General features: G+C 52.3%; 6 protein-coding genes; 3 read left to right on the forward strand and 3 right to left on the reverse strand.

Annotated features, from left to right (window-relative positions):
• Positions 1-2,066: 2,066 nt before the first annotated feature.
• RCC_06179 (related to Developmental regulator flbA) lies at positions 2,067-3,920 on the forward strand (the record flags this gene model as incomplete). XM_023771441.1 has 3 exons in its annotated part: positions 2,067-2,204; positions 2,434-3,756; positions 3,816-3,920. 3 exons carry the CDS (start codon positions 2,067-2,069, stop codon positions 3,918-3,920), a joined length of 1,566 nt encoding a protein of 521 aa, XP_023627209.1.
• A 935-nt stretch (positions 3,921-4,855) lies between these two features.
• On the forward strand, positions 4,856-6,687 carry RCC_06180 (related to protein kinase chk1; the record flags this gene model as incomplete). XM_023771442.1 has 2 exons in its annotated part: positions 4,856-4,876; positions 4,990-6,687. The coding sequence occupies 2 exons, from the start codon at positions 4,856-4,858 to the stop codon at positions 6,685-6,687; spliced, it is 1,719 nt and encodes a 572-aa protein (XP_023627210.1).
• A 1,221-nt stretch (positions 6,688-7,908) lies between these two features.
• RCC_06181 (related to putative fatty acid desaturase (mld)) lies at positions 7,909-9,143 on the reverse strand (the record flags this gene model as incomplete). XM_023771443.1 has 2 exons in its annotated part: positions 7,909-8,880; positions 8,934-9,143. The coding sequence occupies 2 exons, from the start codon at positions 9,141-9,143 to the stop codon at positions 7,909-7,911; spliced, it is 1,182 nt and encodes a 393-aa protein (XP_023627211.1).
• Positions 9,144-9,955: 812 nt separating this feature from the next.
• Positions 9,956-10,885, forward strand: RCC_06182 (uncharacterized protein; the record flags this gene model as incomplete). Its single annotated transcript, XM_023771444.1, has 1 exon — positions 9,956-10,885. One exon carries the CDS (start codon positions 9,956-9,958, stop codon positions 10,883-10,885), a length of 930 nt encoding a protein of 309 aa, XP_023627212.1.
• Positions 10,886-12,236: 1,351 nt separating this feature from the next.
• On the reverse strand, positions 12,237-12,842 carry RCC_06183 (uncharacterized protein; the record flags this gene model as incomplete). XM_023771445.1 has 2 exons in its annotated part: positions 12,237-12,487; positions 12,539-12,842. The coding sequence occupies 2 exons, from the start codon at positions 12,840-12,842 to the stop codon at positions 12,237-12,239; spliced, it is 555 nt and encodes a 184-aa protein (XP_023627213.1).
• Positions 12,843-13,284: 442 nt separating this feature from the next.
• RCC_06184 (probable acyl-CoA dehydrogenase family protein) lies at positions 13,285-14,871 on the reverse strand (the record flags this gene model as incomplete). XM_023771446.1 has 2 exons in its annotated part: positions 13,285-13,946; positions 14,028-14,871. The coding sequence occupies 2 exons, from the start codon at positions 14,869-14,871 to the stop codon at positions 13,285-13,287; spliced, it is 1,506 nt and encodes a 501-aa protein (XP_023627214.1).
• Between the last annotated feature and the right edge of the window lie 151 nt (positions 14,872-15,022).

Below are 15,022 nucleotides of genomic sequence, written 5' to 3' on the forward strand. Positions count from 1 at the left end.
GACGGCTAAGACTTTTGTCCACGTCTAGAGATTGCCGACGCACCTTGTTCCATGATAAGTTGGCCGGTGAAATTGAGCTCTCCTTTTAGTGAGTCGACGACAACGCTCGCTAAGAGGATGCTATAAGCACAAGAATAAGCAGCGTTGCGAAGAGCCACATGTCTTCAACGCATGTCTTCTCGATAGTGCCGTTGTTGTGGTAGAGAGCAGAATATTTTTCAGTGCGGTAAGTAGGACGGCAATTTTCAATTGTCTCGGGTCTTGTACGACGGCCTACATGGTATGTATATACATGGCAACTCCACTCTTCATGAACACGTTGTGACAACGAGACCGCATTGCAGCACTTCCAATGACTCGTTTTGTTCAAAGCGTCGTGCACGGAGATCCTTCCTCAAACTTTCTATGAGTAATAGAAGATGAATCTCCGCAGCGTTGCATCCACAGGCCCTTGGATCCTTGACACATCAGAGTTGCAGCTCATTTCTCAAGCTTCAGTATTCGTTTGAACTCAATCCGCAAAACCTGTGATGATGGGAAAGAGCAATCTCCATATCGAGAGCGGCGTTTGTCGTTGATGAGTCTTCTCGTCGAGGGGACAAAGCTTACTTCATCTCATTCTCGAAGATAGCAAGGCTGACAGCCCCAGCCTCTCAGTCAGGCTTTGATTGTTGATAGTGCCTTTGCAGCTGCTCAGTTCGGACAAGCGTGAGTGTGTCGGTGAAGAACCACGGAGGAAGAGATGAGCTTCCATAGTAGTGTGTACCCGTCGTTCTAGCGACGTTCATGGAGGTAGAATTGTGCCACGTGCGAACGACATGATACCGGCAATCATAGAGTGTTCCATGGCGGTCCGATAGAAATCAGGTAGCGAGCAGCGGGCGGCAGGCAGCGGACAACGTGGACAACGTGAGCATCACGTCGCATGGCCGTCCTGGTAACTCTGACAAGGGTATCCAATGCCTGCATTGCATTTCAGCGCATGGTGAAACACAAGGACAGGCCGGCAGAGCGACGCACACGGTCAGCCTGTGTGTACCCGGTACCCGCCGCGCGAATGCTGCCACTTGCTGCCCTCGCACAACGGTCCACGTCGGAGAATTTTGCCTGCTACCGGTCGTCCAGCGTCGTGTCCACCGCGCAGCGTGTCGAGCGAGTCGTGAGTGCTGGCTGCAACTGCCGGCCAGAGCTTGGGCCCAGGTAAAAGGTACAGTCCATCCTCAATCGGGCGACAAAATACGGCTGCTCACGGTGCGCAAAGCCGACGACAGCGCACGGGCCTCGGCCGCAAAGTCGCGAGACGGTTGGCACGAAGTCTGCGATCCACTTTATTTTTTGGATCCACTGCCCACGAGGTGCGCATCCTTGCCTGCCGGCCGTGCGCGAGATCAGGACCCACCCATCGACTGGGGGCCTGTGTCGTTGTGCTGCTGAGCACCGACAGGCTCGACCCTTGCGGGCTTTGCACTTTAGCAACAGGCGGCCCACTCATTATTGCATTCTACTTACCTCATCCTTCCCTCGTCTCTGCTGCTGACGGCTCCCACTATCATCTGGCGTGGAGAAAGTGTTTGCTACGGATTCACACGTCTTCGAGCCAATTCCCGGACGACATTTCGTGCTCATCATCCGAACCGGTTGGCAGGAGAGCGAACGCCCGCATTCCTCACCCACCACGAATATCGATCACACTCTAGCATCCTAGGTAGCAATCTCGATTGGCACCTACAAAATCCCAAGTTCCAAATTCCCACCTCACATCAGACACGGTGGATTCCCGTGCGAGACCAGTGGTCACGAGCAAGCCCCGTGCGCACTCTCGTCTGGCCTCCTTGTACCTGGGRCGCTTTCGCGGGATTCTACAGACCGAAGAAGTGCTTTCTCAAGGCGAGACATTGCCGCGAGTGCCTGTCTCGCCTTCCGACACCAGCTCTCAGCCGCCATCCAACGCCTCTAGCTACTCCAACGCATCCTCTGAGACCCAGCTCTCCGATACCGTAGCACCGCGTATAAAGTCCACGAGGCCCGGTGGAGAGCGCCCTCGAATCGCAGACGCTGCGACTTGGATGGAAGCGGAGAAAGAGTACGACACCTACCCAGACGTTGACGAGTACGAGAAGCTGCTCCGCCGTAGCCCTCGCACGATGCACCAAACATCTTCCAAGTTGCTCCGCATGACGGACGACATGCGGCCGTTCACAAGGGTACGTTCCACATCTCGTGTTTCGGCGTGCCGTCCACGTGTCACAGAAATCTACCGGCAATTCGATACGGCGTGCCTCATGATGTATATTTTCTCGTCATCCCTCCTCCTCTGCACTTTCCATTGCCTTGGTGAATTACATGATGCACACTACACGCGCGGGCAATCATGGCTTCGTGGCGCAATGCCACGGGGCCCGCACAGTTTACAAAAGCTCACACATTTGGCAGGACTTCAAGGACCTTTTCGCTACGCTCATRGTCAGCTTGCCGCTGACACCACATCGAGTTYGATTCTCTCGAATAGACCACACCTTTACCAGCGAAGAAGCCGTGACCAATCTTGGCTCTCTCAAATTCTCTCAATCAAATCGCATGCCTGATCCAAAAGATGTTTCCCGGATTGTGACRACAACCACAACGACCACCTTTTCCATGGCAAAGGAAATGGCCCGTTCAGTATGCAGTCGTTTTGTGGAAGCAAGGCTCGTTGAGTCTCTCGATGGCAAAACCGACTTCACTTCAAAGGGCACTGTTTGGCAGCTCACGCCTAAGGGCATGCACATTTTGGCGCGATTTTGTCAAAGAAATGGTATCCACCTGAGGCACGTCAACGATCTTCTCGACTCGCCGCGGAATACGATGCAGCTTGTCATCCTGGAGAGAGACCCCGAAACTGACATGATTGTCCACGATCGAGCAACAGTGGATGTCATCTTCCGGCGCTTCGCTGGCCCGCAGGGCCCGAACGTCAAATCGCCAACGACATCCAATGACACCGACTCACAGAACGACTTCTCAACGGGAGTCGCGGGCATCAAAATGCAAAGGATCAGGCGTGGCGACAACAGAGATGCACCCGTATTTACTGGCAAGGCTGCTTTCGATTGGCTCATGGACTGTTGCACGACGGTCGACAAACGGGAGGCCTTCGAGATTGCCAACTTGTTCATCCAGCATGCCTTTATCGAACCGGCTGGTGAAGATCGTCACAGCAGTCAGGTGGCAAACTCAGCACATCGATTCGTGGCATCAAAACACGTCTTCTACGCCGTTACGCACAAAGGCCAGCGGACTGCTGGGTGGAGCGCCATCTCCGAGGAACTGATGAACGGCGAATCGTCTGCAAGCCATCGACCAGCGGCTGGTGTTGTACGAGACTCCAACACGAACCGTATGGCGGTCATTGTGCGTGATCCAGCACTTCGACTTCTTTTCCGCGAATACCTCCGCGAAACGCATTGCGAGGAAAATCTAGCCTTTTACCTCGAAGTGAGATCTTTTCTTGCCGACTACGAACGGGCCAAGCGTGGGTCCACCACCCCACAACCCGATGTGATCAGGGAGACCCTCGCCTCAGCGTACAGCCTCTACAACGCCTTCCTTGCACCCGGCTCGCCATGCGAGCTGAACATCGACCATAGCTTGCGGAATTCCCTAGCCGGACGCATGACTCGCTCGATAGGGGAAGACGAGAAGATGATTGTGAGCTTGGACGAAGTGGCGACCTTGTTCGATCAGGCACAAAATAGCGTGTTCAAACTCATGGCAAGCGTAAGTTCTATCTACTGCTGGACTCTCAAAACGCTCAGCTGACTGACTCTACGTTGCAGGACTCTGTGCCTAAATTCTCGCGAGAGCCCAAGTATGCTTCTGTTCTGAAGGAACGCAATCTCGAGAGCATGCTTGCCAACCATGCATCGACAACGCGTAGCTAGGCGCTACGGCCTATTGACCTACCCACGGCTCGATCCTCAGACGTCTTGGCACCGTGACCTCTGTATTGATCTCTCCGCCGGGCGTGCTTACTCTACGCCGCACACGACATCAGGCTTGATCCTGGGTCACAATCTTCTTTCCCCCGCCGGTGCTTGTTCCACGCAGCACCCCTTGTAAAAGGCTGTGGAAATCAAGCTGCCACATGGCAGTTCATCGGCTTCTGATCGGAATCCAAATGCGGCATACTGGGTCCACGATACCCCAACAACAGGTGGCTAGGATTTGCCTGATTTGACCAGCGTCTGGCGTTACGGAGCGAGGAGCGGACTCCCTTTATTCTTTCTTGCATTGCGAAGGGCGTGTTTCTTTCTTTACGTTCTTGATTCATACTTTACGATGCGCAACGAGACAGGGTTGGACAATGCRAACTTTCGATCCACAGATCGAAGGTACGATATTATTGCTAGCTACGACTTGGGCATGGGATGGACCTAATGAGGACCTAAGAGGCGTGACAGTTGGCCTCGGATGGGTCATGTGAGGTGGCTATTTGCAAGCATGGCGCTCTGGACAAGAGCAATAGTTATGCGTGTGTAAACCACTAGTGCTGCTACGCCTGCGTAGCATGTAAATGCAAAATTATCACACCAACGTCATGTGCTCTCGATGTGATGTATATACGTTGAGAGATGATGACTGGATTGTTTTTGCGGTGCTCGCTGCCGCCTCATCTCCCAATGCGCCCACATCGTTCTAGGACTCCATTCGTTGTGTTTGCTGCAGCCTGCAGATGTCGTCAGGTAGCGCTAGTTACTTTGAATCGCGCGRGAATTGACGCGCTACGCGTCGCGGCTATCCCACGTCAACATCATCTCAACTCCACAAGACGTCCCACCTCCTACACTCACTGTGATTTCTCAAGCCCACGCCGAGGATGGGAGGGCCACCGTCAGATGTGAGTGCGATATCTATGGTCACCTTCAGTTATTCTCGCATGGCTAATCTCGTCTCAACCTGCCGGCTAACGTTTTTGCTATCGATTCGCTAACAACCACTTCCTCCCAACAGTCGCAGTCCGTTCCTCTGCCCATAGATCTCCCCTTCCGTATCATATCCAAGACGATCGGTTGTGGCGCATATGCCTCGATTCGTAAAGCGGTACCCCAAACCAAGTCGTCGCCGGTGATTGCCATCAAGTTCATCAACAAAGAGCACGCATTTCGCGCCGGCAAGCTACGTCCCAAGCAACTCGAGCTCGAGCTTTCGCTGCACGCACATGTGTGCCCTCATCAGAACATCATTCGTTACATCAGTAACGGCAGTGATGCAGCGTGGGTGTGGATGGCATTGGAGCTGGCAGAGGGCGGCGACCTCTTCGACAAGATCGAGGCCGACGCCGGCGTAGGCGAGGACGTTGCACACTTCTACTTTGCACAACTGATCAGCGCGATCAGCTGGTGCCATGGCAAAGGTGTGGCGCATCGCGATATCAAGCCAGAGAACATGCTGCTAAGCGGCGAGGGTGATCTCAAGCTGGCCGACTTTGGCCTGGCCACCATGTTCCATGAGCCTCGGACGGGAAAACGCAAGACGTGCGGTATGGTGTGCGGCAGTCCGCCCTACATTGCTCCCGAGATTCTGGACGTCGGTCAAGCGAACCAAAAGCGCAAACAKGGCGAGGGGAAGGTGGGCTACGATCCCCAGATTGCGGATGTTTGGAGCTGTGCTATCGTTCTGTTCGTGCTGCTCGTTGGCAACACACCATGGGATGCGCCGGTCATGGCCGACAGCTACGAGTATCACGAATACGTCACAACCAAAGGCCACCCCGCGGACGAGCTCTGGGAGAGGGTACCCTCGGCAGCGTTGAGCTTACTGCGCGGCATGCTGAACATTGATCACGCCGAGCGCTTCACCTTTGACAGCGTACGCAAGCACCTCTGGTACACACGACCAAATGATCATCTCAACGCCAAAGGCAAGGCCGCAAACCCGGTCGGCTTGGCCACGCAAATGCTAGAGAGCCTGCGGATCGACTTTAGCGCACCGGTGCAGTCGTCACAGCGCGAACGTAGCGATCCATTTCGCGGCCATTCACAGGGCGATCCAATGGATGTCGACAGTAGCGCTTCCCAGCAGCCTGGCCAGGCAAACTTAGCAGCCACTCAGCCGGAAACACCCACTGCTGATGCACCCTTCGATTGGGAGGCACCGCCGCGGCTGGGTGTCAGCGCTTCCCAGCCACAAACTGATCAGAACTGTCCGGCGCCTGCGTCAACACGCAACATCAATAACATTCACGACCTCTTTTCGGAGGATCCCTCCATGTCTCAATTTTCTGCCACGCCATCCGTCCCGCTCACCTTGACCCAGGTCGCTAGACAATTCAAGGACATCGTGCCCTCGCATTCGTTGGCGCGATTCCTCTCGATGCTGACATTTGCGCAGCTGTTACCAATGCTGCTGACTGCCATGCATCGCTTGAACATACCCGTCGCGGAGCCACCCACGAGTGCCTTGGAGGGAAAGGACCCGGTCGTATCCCTGCGTGTCAAGACTTTGGATTCTCGTCAACAACCTTTGCAGGGCCATGTTTTGGTCGAGCGGATCCCCGTTCCTGGCCAAGTCAATTTGGACGTGCTGGAAGTGCGTTTTGTCAAAGCCAAGGGCGATCCGGTGGGCTGGCGACGCCTATTCAAGCAGATTGCTGTGCTTTGCAAGGACGGTATCATCGTTCCTCCCGGCCAGAGTCAGCAATCCCAATGAAATGAACGATGCTGGGATGTGATTACGCGAGGTGAATGATGTTATGTAATAGGCTTTCACGATGCCCATGGTACGGATCATGAGATGTCGAGATCATGAGACTTTTGACTATGGCGAGCAGGGGTAGCAGAACGTCCTACCCAGACGGCAAATGTGGGCGATGACGAGGCTCCACAGAACTCATTATGAACAATCCTGGAACGAATTGGAACGACATTTAAGAGGGCGGCTGCTTGGAAACCACGCCTCCTTCTGCACTATGACTGACTGTGATGGCATACGGTTTCCAGATTGTTTTGATCAAGCACTTTGCATGAGCAGCTCAGATTTGGCGTCATAAGACATGACATGAGCTTGAATAAGATGAGATACGGACAGAGTGGTCCTGACGAGACATGGATAAAGTAGCAAAACAGCCTAAACATGCCAGCACTGTTTGTTCCACAGCCCAAAGTCCGTCAAATGCCGGAGTCTGCGTGGTCTTGAGATCTCGTTACAGGGAATATGCTTATGTCATCCCTATGAAAGACACATGGCTGACATGGGGCTGGTTCTTCCGCCCTGGTATGATCGACCCTAGTTGTCGACCAGGTTTGATTTGAAGTTGAGATGCTAGTATTCTAGCGAGCAAACCTGGGTGTGACTAGCGTTGATTTCCGAGTAGGTGTTCGTATGTCGTGAGGTCGGGCAGAAAGGGAGAATAGCGGCATCTTGGTGTGATGATGCGTTTCCTTTGTCGATACAACATGTCAGGAAATGAAGGGAGAGTAAATTGTTGAATCGTAGCACTGCGGTTAAATTGTCCGTTGCCGGGCGAAGAAGTCTAAGTTACCCCCAGCTCAACTGAACAACATATCGAAGTCGGGTTTCGATTTGTGGTCCGCTCCGGATGGAGGAATTTATGTGAAAAAGTCGATATGCAAAAGTAGCACATGCCGTTTTAGAGAATCATGCTGCTATAAACTATCGCTGTCGAACGGTAGGAGTTGTGACATCGATTCAGACCAAGACTGCCTGCCATCGAAGATTTACACTACCCCAACCCTAACACTGGTACCAAAAYGATGTGAGAGGCAATAATCTCACGACTCCCTCTAGTGTGCTCGACGCTCATAGCATTGGGATAGGCTGGTAAAGACTCAAGTTTCAAAGAACTCATCATAGCGTATTCATCATCTGTACGTGTCTATACTGTGGTGAGCACCGGGTGTGTCGCATCGCTCAAAGCACGAGGTCAACAGGCTGAGCATGTTGCTTGGCACCCTCAATTCCACCAACTTTTCGACCACCTTCCTTCCTCTTGACTCGACACCAGAGACCAACCTCTTTGTCCGTGATGAACTGCCAGATGACCCAGGTCCAGCTATGGTGACATGGAAGATCGCAATAAAACTCGTTCGCAATCTGGTTCAGTTTCCATAGCCGGGTCCATGGAATGGCTGGGAAATCATGGTGCTCATTGTGCAGTCCAACGTTGAATGTGAGGACGTTGAGGATGCCATAGTAGGAGTACGTCTCTGGTGGTGGAGCAAGCTTGGCGGATGACGAGGAAGCTGCTTCTTGCTGGCGCTGATGTTGAGAAAACACATAGTGCTCAGCAATGAAGTGTCCTGCACATGGATGAAGGGAGCCTGCCAGGAAAGAGCTCATAATGAAGTAGGCCATGGCCTTACCGCCAAAGTATTTGACAATGACGAAGTCGAAGGCGAGCTGCACTACAACGTTCAATGCGTGGATGGCGGTCAGAGGGAGACTGTAGACCATCATTGGCCGCAGAGCGTAGAAAAGAATTTGGAATGTAGCGAAAAAGGCTTTGCCGCCAACAGAGTCCAAGAACCAAGCTTCAAGAGCGGTTGGCAGGTCCGTATCAAGGCCGTCGACTCCAAGAGATTTGTGGTGGGTGAGATGATACGGGCGGAATGATGCCGAGTATGGAATCCCAATCGGCAGATTCGCAACAATGGCGAAGAGTCTGTTGGCCGTGGGTGATTTGAAGGCCAGATTGTGGGAGATTTCATGGATTGACAAGAAGACGTTTTGGTTCGCGGTGGCTCCAATCACATATGCCGTGAGCATGAATTGCCATGACAAGATGGCAGAATCTTTAAGAAGATATGCACATGCGATCTGCAAGCTGACAACAGCCAGTACAACAAGAATGGTCAATGGCTCAGGTCCGCAGAGCTTGAGGACCTGTAGAAGGTTCAGCATGGCTTTGAGAAAGATTATCTTGGGACATGGCTGACCTCGGGATGTGCCTTGATAATTGCTTGTCTTCGTGTCCTGTGCGGCTCTTCGGTATATGTCCAAAAGAAGTCATCTGATGCACTCTTCGCCTTCTTCCCATTGAAGGGAGCCTGCTCTTGCGGCAACGTCACCGTCTCTTTCTCGCTTCTGCTTCGGGGCGTGGTGGTCGCGGGTTGCGAGATGGTCGCGGTAGTGACTGACACGGGCATCTTGGCTATAGACAAGGATGACCAAATAGGATTGTGGATGGCAAAGGCGATGTCGAAGTCTGTTGTCGACTGCCGTGTTTGAGAACACTCCTGCCTCGATTTCTGGATCCTGGAACCCTGAGGTGGCGTTCCTTCCTGCCGTTGACGCAGGGCTACAATGGCCCGTGCGCAGTTTGTACAATCCAGATCGTTCACTACTCCACTTCACTTCATTTCACTTCACGTGCACCTCGCATCTTCCGCCCTCATCCATCTCACGCAAATGCTTCGAGTTGATGCCTTGCTCCCACATCGCTGGAACCCCATCCACCGACCATGATGCGACTCTATCGCCCCGTCTTCGAGATGGGACATGTATATCCCCACGCGATCTAGTAGCGACCGAGCTCCTAGAGCGGCCTTCAGTGCTCCAGACTCCACACCGAGATGGGAAGCAACCACYTTGCTACATCTCCATGACTAGCATACATCCATCTACCTTCAGTCGGTGAAGAAAGGCTCTTAACTGGCGGCAGCGCGTAGACAATCAAGTGCCCTTCCCTCGCAGCATCCGAAAACCACTGCGCTGTTCCCGGCTGTCTCCTTCCTCCTGTGATAGTTGTAAGACCTGGCAGGTTCATGCCCTCTTTTCCCAGCAAAACGTTTCCCCGTCTTGTTCTGACCTTGTGCAATTGTTCTTCTGCTGCACCTCAGGATCTCAGATGGCGAGTCTTATTCACTGCACACAACGTTCTAGTCACGTCGAGTCGAAACAGCAGTGAAGGCGTGCACGAAGATCTTAGTGTTTTATCGCCGCATCTCCCGATCCCACGATGACATTTATTGGCCTCCCATCCATCTCGCTGCTTTTGTTCCACCACACCCGTGGAAACTCGCAGTACTTTGACGCATTCATTTTCGCCATGCTCCGCACAATCACTGCGTCGGTTTGTCTACACCCCATCCGCTCATCTTCCGAGCTGCCCCATTCTGTCAACGGAATCGATTTTGCGATACGTTACTGCGGGCCATGCGCAAAATCACGTGAAATCGCCGCCGAGAATGAAGCTGCCATTCTTGAGGTTCAGCGACTGACAGAAGCGCAAGACCCAGACGGCGACCGACAAGCATTGCGTGCAGCCCAAATACGTTGCGATAAAGCGCATCTGGCGCATGTCGAGGATCGAAAACGGCAGGCGGAGCGTGCCCAGGCTGAGCGTGGCGTGCCGCCGCATGATCAAGCGACCGAAGGCTCCATGAATCTTGAATTGGTTCCGGAATCTTCTATGAGACGGCGACCAAAGAAGGGCCTCACAGCGCGCTTCGACATGGAGGAGTATTACCGCCCAGAGGAGGAGTATCGCAGACAGTCGCAATTTGACCGCACTGCTGCTGATTACACCCCTGGAATCCACGCCGACGAGTCAGGGAACGGCTTTGTCAACACATCAAGTCCCCCGGCAAGCGATTCAGGCAGCGAGATAAGTGAATTGGGCSATCAAAGGGGCGAAAAGACGAGCGATGAAGCGATGGAAGATGTTTTTGGCTACGCTGAAAATGAAGATGAAGATGAGGACACGGACATGACGCATGTACTTTCCAGGGAAGAAGACGATGATGATGAGGAGGAGGATCACGGCAGCGAGCAAGAAGTGCTGACGCGAGAAGAGATACTAGAGAGGACACGTGTTCTGCAAGAGCGCATTGAAGAACTTTGCGCGAGGAACTCGGAGCCCTACGAGATACCCACGCAGCAAGAGTGAGAGTACGTATAAGCTCCTACATTTGTCATTTCGCCAGCACGAGACTTTCCAAGTTCACTGTGGAGCCGCTAATTGTCGAAATAGCTGTCCCTGACAGAGAAGCCCAGCTGGTCCTCTGTACCTTATGGTCAGAAAGCGGTGATACATCAATCGGACGGCGTCGACGGATTTGATGTTTCTCCAGCGAGTTGTTGTCAGTCTCAGGTACGTTACAAAGCTTTCTTTTCGCCCGGTTGCTTTAATGGCCCTCATCCTTCTATGGCAATGCATTTTCGAGAATCAAGACATGTCAAGAAGATGCAGGGAGTTGGGTTTCGGGCATCAGTATTCTGGGTGACACATGTTCTATGGAGAGCGGAGGTAAGATATCATCTGCGTTTTCAAGTCATACGCTGAATGACAGTCAAATTTGGCATCCTATCGGCTGCAAATTGGCTAATATCGCCCTGTTGTCTCTTTGAAGCAAACATAATCCAGTATGAGGCACACATCCACGATCGTTTCAAAGTCCTTCACTTTGAGACGACCAATCTGTCTCCTCGACACAAAGCGCCCCAGAACGCGATCAAGACGCTGCCATATCGCTTTGCGATCCGACTCGAAATTTCCCGGGTTCGCGCGGTCGTCGTCTGGAGGAGTACCGAAGAATGTGCATTCGATATTGTAGTCGTTCCGCCGCTTGCTGAGCGTTATCGTATATGTTATGATGAACGGTGGTTGTCCGTATCGTCCTCCCAGGAAAAAAGTATACTCAATTGTACGGACATGTGCTAGTTTGTTGCCGAGTCGAGGCAGCCAGCAGGGCCAGTCGTACATCATGGCGTGCGAGCCACCCCAGGCGTCTGTTTGGAGTTTTAGAGGACGCAGACGGTAGAAGAGTGGCAATGTCTCTTTGCGTAGTAATCGACTTGTCATGGTTATTGGTGGCTCGATAGGTCCTCCTTTGGGTCGATCCGTGACGAGGTCATCGCTTGTAAGGTAATGTGTGTATATCAATTCTCTAATCTCCTTGGGGAGCTCAAAGAGCTTTGAGAAACTTGGTTGGGAAGACATCGCTGATGAGTTTGGCGACGATGCTGTTGTCTAAGCGGTAATGTAAGAAAATAGGTATACAGGTAATGAAGCTGGAATATCGAGAATCACTAGTGAGTCACTTCTCCCAAAGCGATCCTGATCCTGAAGGATGWCAATGGCAACTTTGAATCCTTACACACTTTGAACGATACGTCATCTCTAAGCCTCCTCCACAATAGTAACCAGATGATATGCAAGCTGCAACAAAAGGGTTTTCACAAAGTGTGGTGTTTCACTGAATAGATCGCGAGAAGAACAGCGGCTGGTGTGTTTAACTCTACCAAAGTGCGAGTACAGTCAAATACAAAGCACCTAGAAACCATATAGTCGAAGAACTGCACTGTGAGCTGCCCGATTGCTCAGCGGTCGTCGGATCGCTTGTCGATGATGTGCTGGACGGTTGTTGGCTGGTGGACGAGTTGCTGGCAGCTTGTTTCTCGCCATAGGCACCTAACATGGTCGCCTCGATGACGTCCCAGCCAATATCGTACTGCAGACCGTCCGGAGCATCAATCCCTACGCTCTCGACTGTTTCCGTCAGCTTCTCTCGTGTGGGTGCTTTAGAAAATTGTAACTCACACCAACTATCATCAGCTTCAGGGTGAAGTCCGATAGTATCGACCCAGCCATTGCCAAATTTGCTCAAGGTGGCAGCAACATCGTTGTTGGTAGTGTAGCAACCAAGGACGATCTGATCGTCAGGTTCCTTGAAGTTTTTTACCACGCAGCCATCTTGGAAGTAGATCCATCGATCCTTGACAGTTTGACCGGCCTTGTCACCGGTGAAGAACGTATAGTCGATACGTCCAAGGACATCGCGCTCGTCGTCGTACTCGGCTCCTGGCTGGTTGATCTCCTGAGTAACCTCGACACCCTTAGGCATGAGATCAAAGCCAGAAGTATCACCAGCGAAGTAAGCACCGAGACAGATGCCAATGTAGCGTCCGCCATTCTTGACAAAGTCCCGGACGGCGGGCTTTGTGTCCTCTATCTGTGCGAAGATTTCTGCTAAGCTATAATGCCGCATGTATATTATGAAATGCATACCGTATAGTTTGAAAAGCGAAAGATCGTGGATGTCCAGCGAGGGGACAACCGACTTGATAAATTGTGTCAATCTCAAGCGTAACGGGTGCGGCGTTTGAATGCCAGGACACTCGACTGATGATACAGCAGTAGCAGTAGCAGTGGCAGTAGCAGTAGGTCATGTGGAAGCATTGGCGTTATGGGAAGGCTGGACTATTAGCTCTCAGCGAGGGTGTCGTGCACGGGAAAGCAGCAGCCCATCTGCAGACCTTTGGTATGACACGTAGTGTACAACATGCCTATAACACCGCTCTTGGCATGAGCTTTGTTGCCTGTCGAACAGCAAGATCCTCGAGCACTGCCTCACTCCCACCAAGAATTGCATCGTACTTGTAAGTGCGGCTGAACATCTCAACCACGCGACCCATTCCCGTCTGCGTGAGACCGCGGCCACCGAAAATGTGTACAGCATCATTCGCAATCTCGTGTGCTCCACGAGTCGTGAATGTTTTGAGGAGGGCGATGGGGCCAGCCAAGTACTTGGCTTGATCATGATACGAAAGCTCCTTCATTTGGCGAGTAATTTGTTCGGTCCAGGCTTGGTTGGCCTCGGTGAGACTGATCATTCTTGCGAGCTTTGAGCGCACCACTGGCTGCTTTATGAGAGGTGCGCCGAAGACGTGCCGTTGGTGTGCCCATTCAAGGCTTTCTTCCACCACTGTGCGCCCGGTTTGGGTTACCATGCATGCCATCATCCATCTCTCATGATTGAAATTGCTCATTATGACTTCAAACCCCTTGTCTTCTTGCCCGAGGAGGTAGCCGCGTGGTACCTTGGTGTTGTTGAACTCCACAAAGGTTGTTCCCGCTGTAGATGAATATGCGGTCTTGATTGCTCTGCATGTTACGGTGGAGTCTTTCGGCACGACAAGAACTGTGTAGCCTGCTTTGGTCTTGCAAGCTGTGAYAAGATAATCTGAAAAGATGGCTGTCATGAAATTAGCTAGGTCGTGGGAATGTGAAACTGAGACAGTAGCGATACCATTTGTAATCCACTTTTTGGTCCCATTGACGATGTAATGCGTGCCATCGCCGTTCAATTCCGCGGTCGTCCTGATGCCAGCCACATCAGATCCAGCGTACGCCTCTGTCACTGCCAAGGCTATTTTCTTCTTGCCAGACAAGACCTCACTCAAGATTTTGTCTTTCAACTCCTTTTTGGCCCATGAATTTACAGCCGATAGGGAGATTGACATTCCCGAGAAGTTCCCATCCTGGAACCCTCGTTGCAAAATACGGGCCATTTCTTGGCAGGTAATGAGGTCGTGGAAGCAATCGAATTCCCGTCCATCTACGACACCCCCCAGAATCTTTCTGTTATGGAGATGCTTGCCAGGCCCAAGACGACAGGCGAGGATGTTGTTGTCGGCCATTTTATCAGTAAGTTCCTGGCTGATATACTCCCTACTTTGCTCCTTCTGCAGTGCTTCCGGCGTCATCTCTTCCTCGACAAATTTTCGTAGAGCCCTCTGATATCGCCGATGGCTGTCGTTATAGTAGGGTGAGTTGAACTTTTTACTGAGCCACAATGGCTCGGCATAGGGAACAGAACTCAACTCTCCGGGACCGGGAACAACAATAGCAGGCGTCTCATCGGGCACCATGCCTATCCTCAGACCGGCATACCTCTTCAGTATCTCATGACGATGCAGACTGTAGAAGGCTTCCGTAGCATCATTTCCGGCGACCTCTTTCAAGGCGACAGACCCGCCAGGATGCGCATCCACAAAATCGGTTAGGTCGTACACTCCGCAGTCAATAATGATCCATATGTCGTCAAGATCTTTGTGCTGGGCAACTTCTGCTCTGGCAATGTACTTGGACATGGTGATAAAATGACAAAGACTCGCACCTTCAAGAGTTGGGAAGAGCTTTCTGCTTACCTTTCTGTAAGAAGTCGAGGCTCTCGAGGTATTCTTGTTGTACAACTACCTTAGACCGACTCGGACCGACGGGGGACCAGTCGGCCCGAGAGGT

Source organism: Ramularia collo-cygni (assembly GCF_900074925.1).
Source record: "Ramularia collo-cygni strain URUG2 genome assembly, contig: RCC_scaffold09, whole genome shotgun sequence".
Classification (NCBI taxonomy): domain Eukaryota; kingdom Fungi; phylum Ascomycota; class Dothideomycetes; order Mycosphaerellales; family Mycosphaerellaceae; genus Ramularia; species Ramularia collo-cygni.